The following is a 22,082-nucleotide window of genomic DNA, read 5'->3' as shown; positions in this document are numbered from 1 at the left end:
AAAGGGATCTTAGCAATTAATCTAGCTTAATCTTTTTTAAGGAATAAAACTTATTCTATATGTCCTTAACATTGTAAGTTATTTTAAAATTCATCTCTCATGAATTGTAATAATTCTGGGGGGAGGCAAGCATGTGATAAATATTTTTATATTACATTTGTTGATGGGGAAACTTATAAAGAGTAAAACAGCACAGTATAAAATACTTGCTATGAAAAATTAATTACAGCTAGGCTAAAGACTACTTGTATTATCTCAATTCTCACATCAATCTGAAGTAGGCGTTATTTTCTCCATTTACAAATGAGGAAACTGAGGCACAGAGAAGTTACATAACTTGCCAAGTTATGTAGCTAGTACACACAGAATCAAATCCAGGCTCATTGATTCTAGAGCCTGCACTCTTAACCTTTATATTATACTTTTCCTAATACTTAAAAAGGACAATTTTCTTAAATATCCATGAGTCTATAACTGACACAAATAAATGACGAATAAATAAATAAATAGGGGAAGACAGGACAGGTCTTCTTTACAGAAAATTCCAATTAATACATATTGAAGGAATGAAGAAAATAATCACCGTTAGTTAAACACCAATTGTTGCAGGCAAAGGCAAGAACCATCAATGGATTACAGCTAAAATTAGGAGGTAAAAATATGATGAGAAACAGAATATTTTCATAGCTTCAACACATCTCTCCATATGACATATGTTAATTACAAGGAGAAAAATAGTAATTTTACAGTGGAGAAAGCCCGCAGACACCATGTAAACCAAGTGATCAAAGTTAATATCACCGATGATAAGATATATCGACATTATGTATGCCATGATATTGAGAAGGCTACATCACTTTTTTGATATTTCTGCCAAAAATGCACAACCTCAATCTATTAATGAGAAAACATTAGATAAACCCATACTGAGGGATATTCTACGAAACAACTGACCAGTATGCTTAGAAAGTGTGATTTAGTTAATAGTATTTTACCAATGATAATTTCCTGGTTTTGGTCTTTGTACTATGGTTATATAAGAAGTTAATATTGAAGGAAGTTCGGTAAAGAGTATATGGGAACTCTATTTTTGCAACTTTTCTGTAAGTTTTAAATTTCAAAATAAGAAGTTGAAAAAGTAACAATTTTCTTAAAATCTATAATTCAAACCTTATTAATTTATCTTCCTCTTTATTCTCAGAGAGGCCAAATTGGTAAGTTCTCCATGAGTTGACTAGTGTCACTGGCAGAGGAGCTAAGAATAGTTCTCCATGGGTCAACTGTCTTCTCCATATGCTACCTGCTTCTATAATGAGATTGGATGATGACAATACACAATAATCTTGTATTTATGAGTAGTAAGAACAACTATTTCAAAATGAAAGGATTCAGTCTTTTCTCTTAGACGTCATGTTGATTAGTTTTTAATCATGAAGTAAAATTATTGCCCATGATTCTGAAGTTCTGCGTCTTGATACTCTAAGACATTATATACAGTGAAACAGCATTCTGTTAGGATTTGTCCAATAAAGTCCTTTTCATTATCATAATGTTTTAAACATGTAGACTCAGTAATCCTTACTCTAAGAAGGTAGAGATATGACTGTGTTAAGGCAATAAGTATGAATAAACAGAAATGTATAGCTAACATTACAGCTTAACTCAAAAGGTCTGAATCAAGCCTAAAACAGAAAAGTATGACAAGTGAAAGCACTGCCCAAATGCCCTTGGAGCATAATTATGAGTCCCTTTTAAGGGGCAAATACTAATAGAATTGGACGAAGAATCGTGGGACAGAAGGTTTAGGGGTAAAGAATAGTATTAAAGCTCAATGGGAAGAGAACAAAAACTACTCAATCTCATTGTATTCTCTCAGCCCCCAATAATCTTGACCCTCTATTGCTTTGCTACTCAAAATGTGGTCCATGGAACACCAGCACCAACATCATCCTAATCTAGTTAAAAACACAGGATATAGGCTGGTGCCTTTAATCCCAGCACTTTGGGAGGCCAAGGTGGGGCCTACCACTTGAGTCCAGGAGTTCAAGATCAGCCTGGGCAACATGGCAAAATCCTGTCTCTACAAAAGAATACAAAAATTAACTGGGCATGGTAGCACACCCCTGTAGTTACAGCTACTCAGGAGGTTGAGGTAGGAGGGTCACCTGAGGCCAGGAGGTTGAGGTTGCAGTAAGCTGAGTCATGATTGTGCCACTGCACTCCAGCCGGGGTGACAGGTTGTTTATTTTTTGAGACTGGGTGACCCTGTCTCGAAAAATAAAAATAAGTAAATAAATTAAATAAATAAAAATACATGATATAATAAGACCTCATCCCAGATCCATTGACTAAAAAATCTGCATTTTAGCAAGATCCACATGTGATGAATCCCCAGGAGATTTGTATCTGCACATTAAAGTTTGATCAACATTTCCCGAACACATTGAGTTTTAAGGAAATAAACAATAAGATATGTCATACCACATTAATCTCCAAATTGGTGGTTTAAGTAACTTGGTATTTCATTAGACAGCCTTTCAATCTCACTTTAGAAGAGAAAAGCACAATAAAATATGTAGTATAAAAGGTATTTTAGGTATTCTTTATGTTTATCTGTTAGTGTCTAGTTAGGAAAAAATATTTCTTTTGCAATAAATTTTCTTATTTTATAATTTTCTTACAAAATGTACCAAATCTGTTTTTTAAAGTAATGTATTAGACATTTTTAAAGAATACTGACATATTAAGGTACTGAATGCAAATACATACTTTCTTCCTTTTTTTTTTTTTTTGAGACAGAGTCTTACTCTGTTGCCCAGTCTGGAGTACAGTGGTATGATCTCAGCTCACTGCAACCTCTGCCCCCCAGGTTCAAGCGATTCTCCTGCCTCAACCTCCTGAGTAGCTGGGATTACAGGCACCTGCCACTATGCCTGGCTAATTTTTGTAGTTTTTAGTAGAGACAGGGTTTCGCCATCTTGGCCAGGCTGGTCTTGAACTCCTGACCTCATGATCCACCCACCTCTGCCTCCCAAAGTGCTGAGATTACAGGCATGAGCCACCATGCCCTGCCACTTTTCATATTCCTTCTTTTTTTTTTTTCTTTGAGACAGAATTTCACTCCTGTTGCCCAGGCTGGAGTGCAATGGCGCGATCTCAGCTTACTGCATCCTCTTCCTCCCAGATTCAAGCAATTCTCCTGCCTCAGCCTCCCGAGTAGCTGGGATTCCAGGCATGCACCACCATACCCGGCTAATTTTGTATTTTCAGTAGAGATGGGGTTTTACCATGTTGGTCAGGCTGGGTCTTGAACTCCCGACCTCAAGTGATCCGCCAACCTCATCCTCCCAAAGTGATGGGATTACAGGCGTGAGCCACCATCATATTCTTTCTTTAATGCCCAGTCTAAGTAGGGAAGATAAACATTTACTAATATGTTCATTAAAATAAACATAAAACTCAGCTACTCTGGGCACACTGCCTATGGAGTAGCCTTGCTCTGCAAAGAGAGGGGAAAAAAAAGAAAAAATATTTAAAAATTTTTTAAAAACATAAACATAAAACTTAATAACAATGTAAATACAAAATATTCAGCTAAAAGTTGGAAGGGTTCAGACCAATATGAATTACACGATCCATTACATCTGTTTGCCATTGCAAAACAAACAAAAAAACCCAGCAGTCTTTTGATTTAGTATACTTTTAGTCATTTCAACCATTTCATGAAATAGAAGATAGTTTAAAAGAGAAAAAAAAATCAAGGATAGAAGTAGAGCCATATGTTCTTATTTAATATTAGGATATAAAAGAGAAAATACAAGTAACATCAGTGTGACTCCTTCAATAAGATTTCAACGCCTCATCTCACATATTTTTAGGCTATTAGATGACATCTAGGGCTGAAGGATTTATTCACCAATCAGTATGTTAGGTGATGAACTGTGTCCCCCCAAAATTCCTGTGTTGAAGTCCTGACCTTCAGTATCTCAGTATGGGATTGCATTTGGAGAAAGGGTCTTTAAAGAGGTAATTAAGGTTAAATGAGGTCATTAGGGTGGGCCCTACTCTAATATGATTGGTGTCCTTATAAGAAGAGATTAGGACACAGACACCACATAGAGACCATGTGAAGACACAGGAGAAGACAGCCATCTACGAGAGACCTCAGAAGAAACCAACTTTTGACACTTGACCTTAGACGTCTAGCCACCAGAACTATTGAGGAAATAGGTTTCTATTGTTTAAGCTACTGAGTCTGGGGGTACTTCATTATTGCAGCCCTATCAAACTAATATAGCATCTGACATAGAAGATGTGTAATAGGTATTTACTGAAGGAATGAAGGTTACAGTTTATCCAGCAATTAATTCTGCCCAAAGCTGAGGCTGAAGGTTGACTTTCCACCAGTAAAGTCAGATTAAATATTTATTATGCAGTAAGACAGGCAAAAAGCTATGATTAAATATGAGGAATATCCACATACCCTCCACCCATCTGAAGAAATGAAGCAGCCGGGCACGGGCTCACGCCTGTAATCACAGCACTTTGGGAGGCCGAGGCCGGCGGATCACGAGGTCAGGAGATGGAGACCATCCTGGCAAACACCGTGAAACCCTGTCTCTACTAAAAAAAAAAAAAAAAAAAATTAGCCAGGCGTGGTGGCGGGCGCTTGTAGTCCCAGCTACTCTGGAGGCTGAGGCAGGAGAATGGCATGAATCCGGGAGACGGAGCTTGCAATGAGCCGAGATTGCACCACTGCACTCCAGCCTGGGCAACAGAGCGCGACTCCATCCCAAAAAAACAAACAAACGAACAAACAAACAAAAAGAAATGAAGCATCAGCATTATAGAAGTACCTGTGCTCTGGTTCCCAGTGGCATCCTTCTTGCTCCTATGCTAGAAATAACCACTAATTTAATTTGGTTATCATTCTGGATTTTTCTTTTTCTTTTCTTTTTTTTTTTTTCCAGACACGGTCTTGCTGTCGCCCATGCTAGGGTGCAGTGGAACGATCATGGCTCACTGCAGCCTCAAGCTCATCGCACCCGGCTGATTTAAAAAAAAAAAAAAATTTTTTTCGTAGAGATGGTGTCTCCCTGTGTTGCCCTGGCTGGTCTCAAACTTCCGGCCTCCAGCAATCCTCTCGCCTTGGCTTGCAAAGTGCTAGGATTACAGGCGTAAGCCACTGTGCCCAGTCACATGTAGCATTTCTTCATACACCTATCTATAGGTTTGTAGCCCTAAGCAATATAATATTATTTTTGCATGTTTTCAAACGTTATACAAATAATATCATACTCGACAAGGACTGTGTATGTTGTTTCTATACCCCTACCATCTTTTTTAGATTCAACCATATGGATGCCCTTAACTCTGGTTTATTCATCTTAACTGCTAAATATGAATACAGTATTTTGTTATAAAATCATACCATGATTTATTTATTTATTCTTCTGTTGATGATCTTTTAGGTTGTTTTCAACTTTTTTGCTATTATCAGCAATACTGTTAAGAACATTCTTATATGTGCCTCACATATATGTGAGAGTTCTCTAGGGCAACGATTTCCAATTCCTTTCATGACCGCACACAGGAAATCCTGGAAAAGCATATAGGTAAAAAAAAGAAAAGGGGGGCTGTTCATAGCCAGCAGTGACCTGCCCGGGGCTCTGGCTGCCCCAAGACCTGCTTGGCTACTCCTAGCCTAATAACAAGTGTGGGGACAAGAGTGACTTTATTTTAAATGCTAATCTGCCATGTAACTTCTGACTAACCCCAAGTCTGGGAATGCCTCCAGAATGTCTAAATGATGTATTAGTCTTTATGCAAGAACCTCTATTCACTGTAAGTTTCCACCTAAACCACACTTGATGCTGTTGCAGAAATCATAGGCTGTGATGCCCATAGCCACCTACATACTCCTTCCAGAGCACATATACTTTCCCTAAGATATAAGCCCTGGGTCTGGGAGGTTTCGATGCAGAGATCTACCTGTCATGCAGCTGCCCAGGACCATATTTCTGTCTGTAAATTCGCCTAATAAATCACTCAAAGTTGACAAACTGGGTCTGTCTGCCTCCTTCTTTGCCTTCTCAGCTCCTTCAGCATTTGGGGGCCACTTTGCACATATGGCCCATTCACAGATCAAAGAAAGGAAGCTTCTTTGGGAGTTTCCATGGAAGCAAGAGTGATATATACCAAGGGGAAGAATTTTTGAGCACAAGAGTATGTATAGTATATCTTTAGCTTTTTAATGTCCACATTGCTCTCCAAAATGTTATATCAATTTTTACACTTCTACTACCAACATATGAAGTGTTTTTCTACATTTTCACCAACACTTGGTATTAGCAGACATTTTAATTTTTGGATATGAAACGGTAATTCCATTGTGACTTTAATTTGCAATTTTTAGATTACCATTAAGTATCTCTTCGCATTTACTAATCATTTATTTCATTTTCAGCAAATTCCCTTTTCTAATCTTTTGCCCAAGAAGTTATGTCTTACTCTGAGCAACTGTTCTTTTCTACCCATGTTAGTTAGGAATCTCTCTTAAACAAAAGCACATTCTATTTTATATATCAGAGCAACTTACAAAACTACCATAGTGCACAGTCTACATTTTGTAAGCTGCTAATCTATACAATGGTCTAGAACTGATTAAAAAGCGAAGGGAGAAACCTGATATACATTTTGTTTCTTTTTTTCTTTTCTTTTCTTTTTTTTTTTTTTTTTTTTCTGAGACAGAGTTTCACTCTTGTCGCCCGGGCTGGACTGCAATGGTGCAATCTCAGCTCACTGCAACCTTCACCTCCTGGGTTCAAGCAATTCTCCTGCCTCAGCCTCCCAAGTAGCTGGGATTACAGGGGTGCACCACCACTCCCAGCTAATTGTGTATTTTTAGTAGAGATGGGTTTTACCATGTTGATCAGGCTGGTCTCAAACTCCTGACCTCAAGTGATACACCCATCTCAGCCTCCCAAAGTGCTGGGCTTACAGGCGTGACCACCAAGGGTGGCCCTGACTTATATTTATAACAAGCTCAAATCACCAAAAATTTCACTCAGACTGGATCATTTCATCCTTGGGAATGCAAAGATCTTATTTAACTAAATTTTCAGTTACTCAGGTCTCTGAGAATATTACCTGTAGTTTCTGCAGATAGAAATGGTTCTAGGCCAGGCATGGTGGCTCATGCCTATAATCCCAGCACTTTGGGAGGCCAAGGCAAGCAGATCACTTGAGGCCAGGAGTTCGAGACCAGCCTGGCCAACATGGTGAAACGCTGTCTGTACTAAAAATACAAAAATTAGCCGGGTTTGGTGGCAGGCACCTGTAGTGCCAGCTACTCAGGAGGCTGAGGCATGATAATCACTGGAACCGAGGCAGAGGTTGCAGTGAGCCGAGATGGCACCACTGCACTCCAGCCTGGGTGACAGAGCAAGACCCAGTCTCAAAGAAAAAAACGAGAAATGTTTCTTGCTGTGGAGTGGTTGTCATACAGAAATCCAGCTTCTTTGGTCATCTCAAAATGCTACAAATGGTGAACTTATTTGTAATCAAAAGTGTGAATTCAGGATCGTTATTTTAAAGGAGTCTGCACAGGATTTGATAGCCGGTTGGTAGTCATGCTACGAGCCAACTCAGCTATAATATTCTCACTGTGGCTATTATCAATTTACCTACTCAGAAAGGTGAAATCACTGAAATTACTGAATGTGCAGACAGAACTCTTCATGCAGCTAATTTTTACTTAATGATTTAAAGCTATTAAATGTTTTTGCTACCATAAAGCTCAACACATCACAGTTAGTGAACTGTGATGAAAATTTAACAAATTCTGTTTGATTTGAGGCTGCATAGACACTAAGCCTCTGAAATCATTTGAAGCATATTTTTCTTAAGTTTTTTCTTCATAAAAATTGCATGTTTTACAAATTATGATGGAGTAGGTCAAATCTTCCCATTAGTACTTCTATTATTGTATAGTAATACAAGATCAAGTCTTAATGGAAATTATATTTAGAAACTATAGATTACATTTGCTGAAATTGATCTATGTTTACATTTTCTTGTCAATGGGAAATACATATAACCATAAGTGAAAAATAAACTAAAACATGTTTATCTTTTGATTTCTAATAATCAAAGCTGATATTTATTGAGCATTTACCATGCACCATGCACTGTGTAAAATACTTTTTTGCACATTATTTCATTTAATTGTCACAAATTCACGAGGTAGGTTATGTTATTACCATTTATCTGATGAGGAAATGGTTAGAGAAGTTAAGAACACTGCACAAATACTGGTTGTATGATACAAGCAATCCTTTCTTTCTTTTTTTTCTCTCTTTCTTTCTTTCTCTCTCTCTCTCTCTCTCTCTCTCTCTCTTTCTTTCTTTCAGGGTCCCACTCTGTTGCCCAGGCTGGAGTGCAGTAGCATGAACATGGCTCACTGCAGCCTCGACTTCCAGGGCTCAAGCAATCCTACTACCACGCATCTCGAGTAGCTAGGACCACAGATGCACCCACTATGCCTAGCTAATTTTTAAATTTTGTGTAGAGACAAGGTTTAGCTATGTTTCCCAGGTTGATCTCGAACTCCTGGGCTCAAGCAATCCTCCTGCCTTAGTCTCCCAAAGTGCTAGGATTACAGGCATGAACCACTGTGGCTGGCCAATACTGCCATTCTTTATGCAAATATTTTTTTCAATTGTTATCAAGTAGGAAATCTAATTAACTTCAGTTTCATTGAATTTCATCTTTACTTCCTTCCTATCCATGGCTTATGAGAGAAGTGTTAACATGAAGCAACAAGGATTATGGTAAATAGAGAATTAATAATCTAAAATAACTAAGAGTTGGCCATATTGTTATTATAATTATACTGAAGCTTATTTACATATTCTTTGTTTTATGTTGAAGCCTTGAGTTCTGATGGGGGAAAATCATGATTTTGATTAAACACAAAATTGCTTCTCGCCTTTTGGCTAAGATCAAGTGTAGATTAAACACAAAATGGGTAGTTAAACCCCTAAATAGTACACACTTTGGAGAAAGCTGAAGTACATTTAATTATTTAAATCATTCCTGATTATTTAACTTACATATTTACAAGCCTAAATAAAATGTGCAAATGTAAATAATGCTTTTTCTTTTCTTTTTTTTTTTTTTTGGAGTCAGGGTCTCACTCTGTCACCCAAGCTGCAGTGCAGTGGCACACTGTAACCTCAACCTCCTGGGTTCAGGTGATCCTCCCATCTCATCGTCCCAAGTAGCTGGGACTGCAGGCGCTGGCCACCATGCCCAACTAATTTTTTGTATTTTTTTGTACAGACAGGGTTTCATCATATTGCCTAGGCTGGTCTTGAACTTCTGGACTCAAGCAATTGGCCTCGCCTTGGCTTTCAAAGTGCTGGGATTACAGGAGTGAGCCACCTGCCTGACCAATACTGCATTTTTTGACTTCCTGTTTTCTATCCTTAAAGCACTGATTTCTTGGACTCAGTGAAAACAAATTTTTCAAGTTGAAGATTTTAAGTTAATGTAATCATTCATATTTGAAGGATGTCATGATTTTTTTTAATGTCTTTACTATTGAAAATATTTCTTGTTATTATAGTTTATTTATACCCTAAATTAAAAATAAGTAGGCACTTCATATTCTGGATTTGCTGTCACTTGCCTACAACAAAACAAGTAACTCTGGGTTTATACTGGATGAGTTACAAAGCAAGAGTTTGGGTTTTATCATTGGTTTCAGTCCTAATTTTAGAGGTGTGGGGATACAAAAGAAGTTCTTAATTTGGAGACATTTAAAATGGCTTGTGTGGTTTTCTTCAGGAAGGAAGCATGCTGTCTAACTTCAGGACCATCACAGCATCCTTTAAATATGTAATAATTATTTTGTTCAAAATGTTTATGTTCCATATCTTATCACTCAATGTATAAAATATCACTGCCACTGACATCAATTACATTTTATGGAAAATGGAGTGAATTAGTAAGCTGTCAAGTAGGTATTTTCCTCCTCCCTCAAAAAGTTATGTGTCCAAGTATAAATCATCAAAACGATGCAGATTCTTTACATATATTACTTACAAATTGACTATTGTTTAAAAAGGCACTAATTTCATAGACAAGTCTTTATCTCCTTCTTTCTTAAAAAAGCACAGAAAATGGGGAAAAAAGTCTTCTATACTGCAGTCTAAATTATAGGTAGGAAAAATAAAAACCAAGTGACATGGGAGATTGGAGGTGAATTTTCAAATATCAGTAATTTACAGGATTTACAGGATTTTCATTAGCATTGTTTCCATGTTTTCTGTAAGATATGAACATTTAAATTGATAAGAATGGAATGTTCATGTAACATTAGTTTTTCTTACTTGTATCCATTTAAAGATTCACATTTTCACTTTAACATATAACTTAAGACTTTTCTTCCAAAACACATCTAAAAATTAGTAAAATGCCTAAATGGAAGCTTTATTTACTTGGTAGAAAAGCTGAAAAAAATAAAAACATATTCTTCACAATTTCAGAGGTGACAAAAATCTCTTATATTTCAGTAGTTTCTGATCTCCCTTAAGGGATTTGAAAATTGTATATGATGTTGCATAATCTTAAGAAGATTAACGTTAAAGTGCTACTGGTCTATTTCAATTGTGTACTTCTTAAAATATAATGAAAGAATTTATTTGGTAATCCTGAATCTATTGACCTCACAAACACTGGTCATTATTTTGGTGAAAATATTCATAAGCATTTTTAGTTACTGATTTCTAACAGTTGTTTCTTACTATCTTCCTGATTTTACAATTCCCCAAAGTAAAGGTGCGAAAAACAAACATCTACCCTCCTTTTCGACGAATGCCATGATAGAGGGGAGACTTGTGTGGTGTAAACACAAATGCAGACATCTGGAAGTTGATGGTTTTAAGATTCAATAAAAACTTTAGAGTTTTGGCTTCAAATCCCCACGCTAGTTTGTTTTAGTTCTACCGGATACATGTCCCCTACCCATTTCAAAGGACCCAGTCAACTCCGCTCATGGCTGCAGTTTCAGCGTCGCGGGTGGCCCGCGCCCCGCGGGAGTTGGAGCTGGCAGAGTCCGATTGCTCAGAGCGCCGAGCCGGGGGCGGGGCAGGGGTACGCTTGCAGGTCCGGTGGTCCCGCGGGCTGCGAGCCCCCACGGCCGACCCGCGCTGCAGACCCTCCTGGAGAACCTCAGGCCTCTCCCCAAAAACATCCCTAAAAGGCGTTCCCTTTGTTCATTCATTCATGTTCAATTTCATATGCCCCTCTGTCTTGGGAAAACCAATTCGGGCCTCTGCAGCCTCAATACAGGGGCACTGTTCCCGCCTATTACTGACCCAGTGAAGCCGGGAAGACGAATCTCGACCACTGTTTCGCAAATACCGCGTGTGATTTATTAAATGCAGTCTCTCCGAGTCCCAAGTGGCCGGGAGCATTATGCCACCTCCCTTGCCCTCATCTCTCACTGCCATACAAGAAAGCGTTAATGGCAAATAGGGACCACGGCCACGCTCCGTCCTTCCTGCTTCCAAGCAAACCTTGTGCCAGGTTCCTCATTTCGCGAGGCTCCACTCTCTTGGGTTTCAGGCTGCGGCTGGGCCTCCAGGACCAAAGGGCAATAGGGGTCTGAGAGTCCGGACCTCAGGCATCTGCAGGCCGCAGGTGGGAGGAGAATAGCGCCCGCGCGTGGCAGCGGCCCAGGGCGTCTCAGCCGGATTTTTCCATCCCTGGGATAGGCTTGGTGCCCCGTACACTCCAGCGGAACTACAACTCCCAGCACCGTGGTTGCCCGGACTCCCGGAAGCCGAAGCCCGGCTGGGAGGAAGCAGCTGAGACCCCGCCAACAGACTGGGGGTTAATTTAGACAGAAAAGGGGGCGGGAAGGGCTGTGGGATACTTGTCAATTCGCCGCCATGAACGTGGTTTTTGCTGTGAAGCAGTACATTTCCAAAATGATAGAGGACAGCGGGCCTGGTATGAAAGTACTTCTCATGGATAAAGAGACGGTGAGTTTGCTTTTGCTCAGCATTTGTCAAGGAACCCTCTCAACCTTACAATAGCTGGTCCCATTCCACAGTAGGATTTAGCATTTAATTAAAGATATGAAAATAAGGGTCAGTTTGTGTGGAATTGAAAAGTTGTATAAAGCTTGCCCGGTGGGTTTTTCAGTCTAAATGGCTCCAGCCACTGCCCAGAGACTACTTCTACCCGAAACAATTTATTGGACTCAGAAATCCTTTAATAAATGTCTCTGCCAATAAACTATTAATATGTTAGAGCACTTGGAAGACTTTGGGATGGGCCTACTGTTTCCACTCAACATTGCGTTTTAAAAGTAAAGCTGTTGGAGCTCAAGCTGAACTGACAGGTTATTTGTTGGCCACAGACCAGAAAACAAAATTCTTTAAGGTGATAGAAAAAAATATTTTTGGATATGTATGGATTGTTTCAGTTCAAAGAGAGCATGTTTTTGTTTTTTTGTTTTTAACCTTGACACTTCAGCTAAAAGGATAGAGCATATTTTTCGTTCTTGTATGTTACCTACCTGTTTGGATGTTCAGTAAATGTTATTATGTATATTACTATTTAAGTTATCCAGCTAAGTATTAATGAAAAAAGAGGCTTAGATATGCTACTTGTTTTTATTATTCTAGACTAGCATACTTTTAGTTAATCCTTTGTTTTTACAGACTGGCATAGTGAGTATGGTATACACACAATCGGAGATTCTACAGAAAGAAGTGTACCTCTTTGAACGCATTGATTCTCAAAATCGAGAGATCATGAAACACCTGAAGGCAATTTGTTTTCTTCGACCTACAAAGGTACTGCATAAACTGAGTTTCCATCTGCCCAGGCAGATGCAGAACACTCTAATCTGAAAGCATTAAGAAGGCAAAATAAATTTGTATTATCATAATTTGTAGCATCATAATTATCCTGGTTCATCAGTATTATAACCTTCATTTTTCTTGTTTTGTTTCCATATTTCAGTTGACCCCTTACAGCCAATTCTTCCTTCAAGATGTCTTTTAGGTTCACAGCTATTCCCATTGCCACTAATGAACTACTCTTAACAGAGACCCACATTACTTTATTCCTGGATTAACCTCCATATCTGTCACGTTGAACACCATCAACACTTAATTTCGTATACAGCTATGAGTGTCTTGAATCTTTACCACTTTATTCACATTTATGCTCAGAAACCTCTGGTGGCTTGATGTTATTTCCATGATTAAATCTAGATTTAGCCCAGCAGTTAAAGTCCTCCTTTGTTGGTTTGATCTGCCCATATGTATCCAGCCTTCCTGTGTCCTAGGTCTGCTCCTCCTCTGTAGCCAGCTAGGCTACTGTTGGAATGAGCAATTTTACATGCTCATTCCTGTTCACTGTTTGGTTTTTTTTTTCTTCCACTAATTAAAAGTTATTTGGCCATTTGTCACTTTTTGTCCATCACCTTCTAAATCTAGCTTGAGTCTCTCCTTTAAAAATCCTTTCCTATTTTAATACTTTTTTTTTTTTTTTGGAGTATCCATGTGTCGCCCAGGCTGGAGTGCAGTGGTGCAATCTCAGGCTCACTGCAAGCTCCACCTCCCAGGTTCACGGCATTCTCCTGCCTCAACCTCCCGAGTAGCTGGGACTACGGGCACCTGCCACCACGCCCGGCTAATTTTTTTGTATTTTTCGTAGAGATGGGGTTTCACTGTGTTAGCCAGGATAGTCTCGATCTCGTGACTTCATGATCCGCCCTCCTCGACCTCCCAAAGTGCTGGGATTACAGGCGTGAGCCACCGCGCCTGGCTGTTATACTTTGTTGATTCATATTCATGTTCTTCAACTCTAATGCATTTTATCATGTTTGTACATACGTACTTTCCAGAATGCAAATTTGATCATGGCACTCCTACTTGAAATCCTTAAATGACTTCTCATTGCTTTTGTGATAAGGGCAAAACTCCTTAATTGTAGCCTTCAAGGTGCAGCATGGTCTGGTTTCTACCATTTCTCCAGCCTCATTTCGAACCATTCCCCTTTTGCACTCTGCACCTTAATCACCTTAATCTTTCAATCCACTATATTCCCCTTGTTCTGTCATGCCACAGGACCTTTGCATAGGCTTCTTATTCTGCCTGGAACTTCACTTCCTCAAGTAACCCTTCCCTGGTTTTGCTGACCTGCCCCTTATGTGCATTTACAGCACCATCTTTATCTCCCTATTGCATGTCGTGGTTTGAACTTTTATATGGTTTGGGTGATTACCAGCAGTAATCCATGAAAACAGATATGATATCTGTTTTTTCTCACCCTATATTCCCAATGCCTGTCACACAGTGGACACTCAATAAATAGTTGCTGAATTAATGAACACATGCTGTATTATAATAGTTTCCAATTGTTTCATATTTGTAGCTCTTAGTCATGATATTTTGGTTCAAGAGGTACCTTAGAGATCATCTAGTTCATTATTTCCGAATTTTTTTATTAGAGAAACTCTTTGACTGCTATGTACTGTCTCTCAAACTCTTTTAAGAATCTTTCCTTTTGGCCAGGCACAGTGGCTCACACCTGTAATCCTAGCACTTTGGGAGGCCGAGGCGGGCAGATCACGCGGTCAGGAGATCGAGACCATCCTGGCCAACATGGTGAAACCCCGTCTCTACTGAAAACACACACACACACACACACACACACACAAACAATTAGCCAGGCATGGTGGCAAGCACCTGTAGTCCCAGCTACTAGGGAGGCTGAGGCAGGAGAATCGCTTGAACCGGGGAGTTGGAGGTTGCAGTGAGCTGAGATCACACCACTGTAGTCCAGCCTGGCGACAGAGCAAGACTCCGTCTCAAATCATCATCATCATCATCATCATCATCATCATCTTTCCTTTTTCTTTTTATTATTTTATATATTCTCTTATCTTTTGTCTTTTTCCACATTGTCTGAACTTTTAGGAATCTTTTAATTCAGTTTGTTATTTTTGCCTAGCGTATTACGAGGAAGTAACTGAGGTTTAAAAGATTATTTAAATTTTTTTCTTAAGATTATATTATAAAGTTAATTGGAATGCATTTTTAAATCTAAATGACAATTTTTAAAACCTTTTCCCCATTAATAAGCAGTATACATTGCTTACAATTTTTTTTTCTTTTTTTTTTGAGACAGAGTTTCGCTCTTTTTGCCTAGGCCGGAGTGCAATGGCACGATCTCGGCTCACCGCAACCTCTGCCTCCTGGGTTCAAGCGATTCTCCTGCCTCAGCCTCCCGAGTAGCTGGGATTACAGGCATGTGCCACCACCCCGGCTAATTTTGTATTTTTAGTAGAGACGGGGTTTCTCCATGTTGGTCAGGCTGGTCTTGAACTCCCGACCTCAGGTGATCCACCTGCCTCGGTCTCCCAAAGTGCTGGGATTACAAGAGTGAGCCACCGCGCCCGGCACATTTTTTTTTTAATTCTGTAAAGAAAGGTGATTTTTAAAACAAATTACTAAATAGGGAACAATTTATATTGAAATTTAACCAGGTATTATAGTATCAAAAATCAATAAAACCTGCATTATAATCTTATGTAATTGGAATTCTTATATTTTGACCATATAAAGATCAACTTTTTTGTTTTAAACTTTTATTCTTTATTTTAAATTAATGTAATTATAGAAAGATCTTAGCCTACTACTTGCAGATACTTCACAAACATTGTAGTTGTGCAGAGTCTTACATACCAATAAATTAAAAGCCAAAGTGAATATAATTAACTATATTTTCTCTTGAATGTTAATTTTTAAAGGAATAGACACATTTGATGTTCTATGTAAGAATTTTGATCAGGCCAGGCGCAGTGGCTCACACCTGTAATCCTAGCACTTGGGAGGCCAAGCCAGTGGATCAGTTGAGGTCAGGTGTTCAAGACCTGGCCAACATGGTGAAACCCTGTGTCTACTAAAATTACAAAAAATTAGCTGGGTGTGGTGGCACAAACCTGTAATCCCAGCTACTTGGGAGGCTAAGACAGGAGAATTGCTTGAACCCGGGAGACGGAGGTTGCAGTGAGCCGAGATTGTGCCATTGCCCTCCAGCCTGGGTGACAGAGTGAGACCTCATCTCAAAAAAAAAAAAAAAAAAAGAATTTTGAGCAAATGAATACAATTTATAGACAAACAGCTCAGTGTGAGTTTGCAGAATTATAATCAATTTTATGTTGTATTTCAACATCTGTGTCCTTTATATTCTTTATCTTAATTTGGCCAAAATGCAGTTGGTTAATATTTAATATTATACACATACTATTAAATAATATATGATTCCTGATCATTGTATTCATCTCTTTTGTCTCCAGCCCTTACCCACCAACGTGTGCACAAAATTTATCTGTCTCCAGCCCTTATCCACCAACATATGCAACACTTAACCTAGACATCAATATGCAGTAGATGCAGTAAATAAATCAATGGGTAATGCTTATTACTTTTTTCCTTAAGCAACTCTCCTCATATTTTGTTCGCTTGTTCTTCATTTTCTAGGAGAATGTGGATTATATGATTCAGGAGCTCCGAAGACCCAAATACACTATATATTTCATTTGTAAGTATGTTAGTTCACTTTTTCAAACTCATAACAACATCCCAGTTAGTGTGTTTCATTGAGCCCTTTATGTCACTAATAAGTTCATTGAATCTGTCACTATAAATATCTCGTTTATTTAACGTCCTTCCAAAGTATTAAAAATCTGTTGACCTGCCGAATGTGGTGGCTCAAGCCTGTAATCCCAGCACTTTGGGAGGCCAAGGTGGGTGGATCACTGAGGTCAGGAGTTTGAGACCAGCCTGACCAACATGGTGAAACCCCATCTCTACTAAAAACACAAAATTAGCTAGGCATGGTGACGCATGCCTATAATCCCAGCTGCTTGGGAGGCTGAAGCAGGAGAATCGCTTGAACTGGAGAGGCGGAGATTGCAGTGAGCCGAGATTGTGCCATTGCACTCCAGCCTGGGCAACAAGAGCGAAACTCTGTCTCAAAAAAAAAACAAAAAAAAAATTTTGACCAATATTCTGTTTCAGAGGGCTAAATGTGATTTCCATTCATCTTTGATTACTTAAATTAAAAATTTTATGTTTTACTTTGCCTTTCAAGATGCTTTGTAAGTCAAAAGTTGTAAGTAGATAAATTTCACATTCTCACCCCTGCCAAAAAAAAAAAAGGTATATACTTATCCCCATTTTACACTTAGGAATTGAGGCATGGAAGCTGATTTATTTTTTGAAGTGGGAAGGTAATACTTGAGTTTGTTGGAAAAGCAGAGATTTACTTTACATACCAGATAAAAGCCTTTCACTTCTCTTTGTTACTATATTTAATGCATTGAAAGTATAAATCATCAGGTAGTGATCTCTTATGTGCACAGCTTTCTTGGGTTGGGGGTTAGATAGGGGAGGTCTGGAAATAAACTAGGTTTGTATTTACTATACAATTTACATGGATTTTTTTGATCCAATACATTTGGCTGTGGAAGTTACATCCATTCTCCTCTAGATGTCATTATTGATCTTTATGTTAATAGTATTAGTGTAGTCTGTTTGGTAATATTTCCAAAACCAAGGACTAGATTTAACAGTAAGTAGGGTATTTGAGAAGTTTTAAAGCTTACTTAAAAGTATTAGAGTTTTAGGGTTTAGACTACAGTCTAAGACATATGTACTTTCTTCAGCGTATACTACTTAAATGGAGTAATGATACCAAAAATTAACATTTGTGAAAAGACTATATATAAGAGCTCTCTCATATTTTATTTCATTCACTTCTGTGTAGAACTGAAAAGTTATATAAAGCTCATCCAGTGGGTTTTCAGTGCACAATGCCCCAAGAGGTAAAAATGGGCAATTTTATTAATCTGTGGCATCTTAATTTTTGTTTGTTTTTGTCTGTTTGTTTTTGGCTAATAGTCACAGGTTTTCTTTTTAAAATTAAACTTTCTATTTTGAAGTAATTGTAAATTAGTGTGCAGCTGTTTAAAAAAAAAAAAAAAAAAAAAACACAAATGATCCCAGATACCCTTTACCCAGCTTCCCCCATGTAGTATCTTACATGACGATAGTACAATATCACAACCAAGATGTTAACACTGATACCGTCAGGATACAGAACATTTTCATCTGTATAAGGATCCCTTATATTGCCCTTTTATTAGCTTATATGGACTTCTCTGCCACGCCAACCCCCTCATTAACCCTGGTAACCACTAATATTTTCTCCATTTTATATTTTACCATTCGAAGAATGTTCTATAAATGAAATCATACAGTATAAAACCTTTTGGGAATGACTTTTTTTACTCAGCATAATTCTCTGGAGAGTCATCCAGGCTGGTATGTGTGCGTGCGCGTGTGTGTGTGTGTGTGTGTGTGTGTTTGCTTTTTTGTTTTTTTGTCTGAGACGGAGTCTTGCTTTGTCACCCAGGCTGGAGTGCAGTGTCGCCATCTCAACTCACTGCAACCTCCACCTCGCGGGTTCAAGCGATTCTCCCACCTCAGCCTCCCGAGTAGCTAAGGTTACAGGTGCACACCACCACGCCCAGCTAATTTTTATTTTTTTTTTTAGTAGATACAGGGTTTCACCATGTTCATTGGCCAGGCTGGTCTGAAACTCCTGACCTTGGGTGATCCACCTGCTTCAGCCTCCCAAAGTACTGGGATTACAGGCATGAGCCACCAGACCTCACCTGTTGTGTGTATTAATAGTTCATTCCTCCTTTGAGCTGGAGATGCAAAAAAAAATTTTTTTTAATTTAAAAATAGTTCATTTCTTTTTATTGCTGGGTAGTATTCCATGGTATAAATGTACCACAGTTTGTTTAACTATACACCATTGAAGGACATATGACTTGTTTCTACTTTTGACTATTACAAATAAAGCTGCTATAAATATCTGTGTACAGATTTTTATGTGAAAGTTAAGTCTTCATTCTCTGGGATAAATAACCCCCAGGAGTGCAACTGCTGAGTCATATGGTAATTGCATATTTTCTGTATTAAGAAACTGCCAAATGTTTTCCTTAGTGTCTATATCATGTTACATTTTCACTAGCAATGCATGGGTGAACCAGTTTCTTTGCATCCTTGGGAGCATTTGGTGTTGTCTCTATTTTGTATTTTAGCCATTTGCATAGGTGTGTAGTTATTCTGGTATTTTTAGTATGATCACAAGCTAGATCTCTGATATTTTTGTGTATATATATACACATACATGTATACATATATAAATATATATAAATCACATATACATATATAGGTATATATGTACATATATCCCCTGTGCTGCCAAGTTTAAGTAGACATATATAATAACAGAATTACTCTTTTGCTGAATCTCTTGGCTAAAAATTGAATTGGTCATGAGGTGAAAGACTCCTTTTTCCTCTAAACAGTTCTTTGTAGCAGTTGACATTAATAATGGTTAATCTAGTGTTTACTCTTCTGGTTCTAAAAATTGTTTGATTTGGAGTGTAAATCTATGAAGCAGAAGAAAAAAATTATATTAGCACCACAGCCTATGAAAAGTAGACTTCAGATTTCTTGGATGGCATAATCAATTTCAGAATTTTATTTGATTGATGTAAACTAAAATGAATTTGTATGTAGTGACTTTATTCATTACTAACTTGCGGCACAATTTATATCAGTACTAAGCTAGCTTGTTCATCTCTCTTTTATACTTTTTAAAAATATTTTTATGTTACTAAATCTCTTATGTAATAGGCCCCTCTCTTTATTTAAAAAAACTTTTTGTTACGGAACATTCATTCATTTATTCATTTATTTGAGATGGAGTCTCGCTCTGTCGCCAGGCTGGAGTGCAGTGGCACAATCTCATCTCACTGCAACCTCCGCCTCCTGGGTTCAAATGATCCTCCTGCCTCAGCCTCCCAAGTAGCTGGGATTACAGGCCCATGGCACCATGCCTAACTAATTTTTGTATTTTTAGGAGAGTCGTGATTTCACTGTGTTGGCTAAGCTGATCTCAAACTCCAGGCCTCAAGTGCAATCTGCCCACTGTTGTCTCCCAAAGTGATGGGATTACATGTGTGAGCCACTGCACCGAACTTTTAAAGACATACAAAAGTGGAATAGTATCATAAGTCCCAATGTACCTATCAGCTGGTTTCAACAGTTATTGAGCCTCACCCAATCTTGTTTTAGCTATACTGTCACCTACTCCCCCACCAATATTATTTTAAAGCAAATCTAAGACATTATATAATTTTATCCATAAGTATTTCAGTATGCATCTCTAAAAGATAAGGACTCATTTTTTAAAAAGCGCATTTCCATTATTACATGTAGATTAAAAATGAAAAATAATTTTTTTTTCTTTTTTTTTTTTTGAGACAGAGTCTCCCTCTGTCACCCAGACAGAGTGCAGTGGCATGATCTCGGCTCACTGTAAACTCAACTTCCCAGGTTCAAGTGATGTTACCTAGGCTGGTCTTGAACTCTTAGTACTATTTTCAAATAACCATTCAGCGTTCAAATTTAAAATTGTCTCTCTTTTTTTTTTTTTTACAGTTTTTTAAAATCAGGATCAAAATAAGGTTCACACATTGCTGTTGGTTGATAAGTTTCTTAATCTTCTGTATAGGTCTTCCCACCCTGCGCCTGCTGCCCCATGCAATTTATTTATTGAAGAAACTGTTAAGTTTTCCATACTCTGGATCTTGCTGATTGCATCCCCATGGGGTAGTTTAACATGTTCCTTGAAGTTTAAAATACTCCTCTATCTTCTGGTTCCTGTAAATTCATAGGTGAATACAGAGCCTTAATTAGGTTAAGATTCGATTTCTTCTTGGCGAGAATACTTTATAGGTGGTATTGTATACTTTCATTGGCTATTTATTCTTTTGATATTAGCAGCTGCTGATGCTCAATGCCTGGGTCCATTCAATTGATTCATTAGGGGTTAGAAAAAATGATGATATTCTAATTCTGTCATTAACATTCGTTAGTTATTATTGAGCTGGAATATTTTCACAAAGAAAAATTTTCCCTCATCTATTTGGTTAGCTGGCAGTACAGTTTATATATAAAACACAGGATGAAAGTTTACTTCTTTCTCCTTATTCACTATTTTCAATAAAATGACTTGGTTCCCTAGTATTCTCATTCTCCAATCCCTCCGATGGTGGTTCTTTTTTTTTTTTTTTTTGAGACAGAGTCTCGCTCTGTCGCCCATGCTGTAGTGCAGTGGCCTGATCTGGGCTCACTGCAAGCTCCGCCTCCTGGGTTCACACCATTCTCCTGCCTCAGCCTCCTGAGTAGCTGGGGCTGCTACAGGTGCCCGCCACCACACCTGGCTAATTTTTTTTAAATTTTATTTTTAGTAGAGACGGGGTTTCACCGTGTTAGCCAGGATGGTCTCCATTTCCTGACCTCATCACCCACCTGCCTCAGCCTCCAAAGTGCTGGGATTACAGGTGTGAGCCACTGTGCCCGGCCAGTGGTCCTTTTAATATATATATATATAAAATTATGAATTTGTGGATTAAATATATTTGTGCTACCCATTCCAGTTTGAAGGTCACTTATTCATTAGGCTTTAACTATCAGGCCCTTTTACATATAGTTGCAGCAGAAATTATCTCCTTTGAGTCAACCCCAACTCGTATGTTTCAGATTTCAGTAATGTGATCAGCAAGAGTGACGTGAAGTCATTGGCTGAAGCTGATGAACAGGAAGTTGTGGCTGAGGTTCAGGTAAACATATTGGTCCTGTAACACATCTCGTATGTTGGCCCTTTTTAAATATTTGAGTCTAAAAATAAAAAATAAGGAAAGGTCTGTCTCAAAAGAAGTTTTTTTATGAACACTTAAATATGTTTATCACATAAGTGAGGAATATTGTTTTCAGAGGCAGCAGATAAACTAGTTTTGAATTTTTCAGAAGGATGTGATAGGTGATAAATGAATAAAAAGAATGACCTGTTTTAAATTATATTCTCTCTCATGACAACACATTGGACAGCAAAGTTCTTTTTTATCTGAG

The 22,082-nt window shown here is 38.3% G+C and overlaps 2 protein-coding genes across 4 annotated transcripts in view; one reads left to right on the top strand and one right to left on the bottom strand.

The window, feature by feature from the left end:
* The window catches only part of OTUD7B (OTU deubiquitinase 7B), a 129,520-nt gene extending 117,742 nt beyond the window's left edge, over positions 1-11,778 (bottom strand). The window contains exons 1-2 of one of the 2 annotated variants that reach the window (XM_037998023.2): positions 11,382-11,778; positions 4,484-4,623 (exon numbers count right to left, since the gene is read on the bottom strand). The gene's annotated coding sequence lies outside the window, so the exon portion shown is untranslated. The remainder of the gene's footprint in view (positions 1-4,483; positions 4,624-11,381) is intronic. The other variant, XM_008019232.3, reaches the window with a different exon arrangement.
* Positions 11,779-11,833: 55 nt separating this feature from the next.
* VPS45 (vacuolar protein sorting 45 homolog) overlaps positions 11,834-22,082 on the top strand; it is an 83,365-nt gene continuing 73,116 nt past the window's right edge. Inside the window, exons 1-4 of one of the 2 annotated variants that reach the window (XM_008019223.3) lie at positions 11,834-12,050; positions 12,735-12,869; positions 16,569-16,629; positions 21,714-21,793. In XM_008019223.3, the coding sequence (XP_008017414.1) occupies positions 11,958-12,050; positions 12,735-12,869; positions 16,569-16,629; positions 21,714-21,793 (369 nt within the window). In that variant the 5' untranslated portion in view covers positions 11,834-11,957. The remainder of the gene's footprint in view (positions 12,051-12,734; positions 12,870-16,568; positions 16,630-21,713; positions 21,794-22,082) is intronic. The other variant, XM_008019224.3, reaches the window with a different exon arrangement.

Source organism: Chlorocebus sabaeus, chromosome 20, assembly GCF_047675955.1.
Source record: "Chlorocebus sabaeus isolate Y175 chromosome 20, mChlSab1.0.hap1, whole genome shotgun sequence".
NCBI classification, from domain to species: Eukaryota; Metazoa; Chordata; class Mammalia; order Primates; family Cercopithecidae; genus Chlorocebus; species Chlorocebus sabaeus.
The sequence above is the reverse complement of the archived record's forward strand: the minus strand, read 5'-3'. Positions and strand labels throughout refer to the sequence as shown.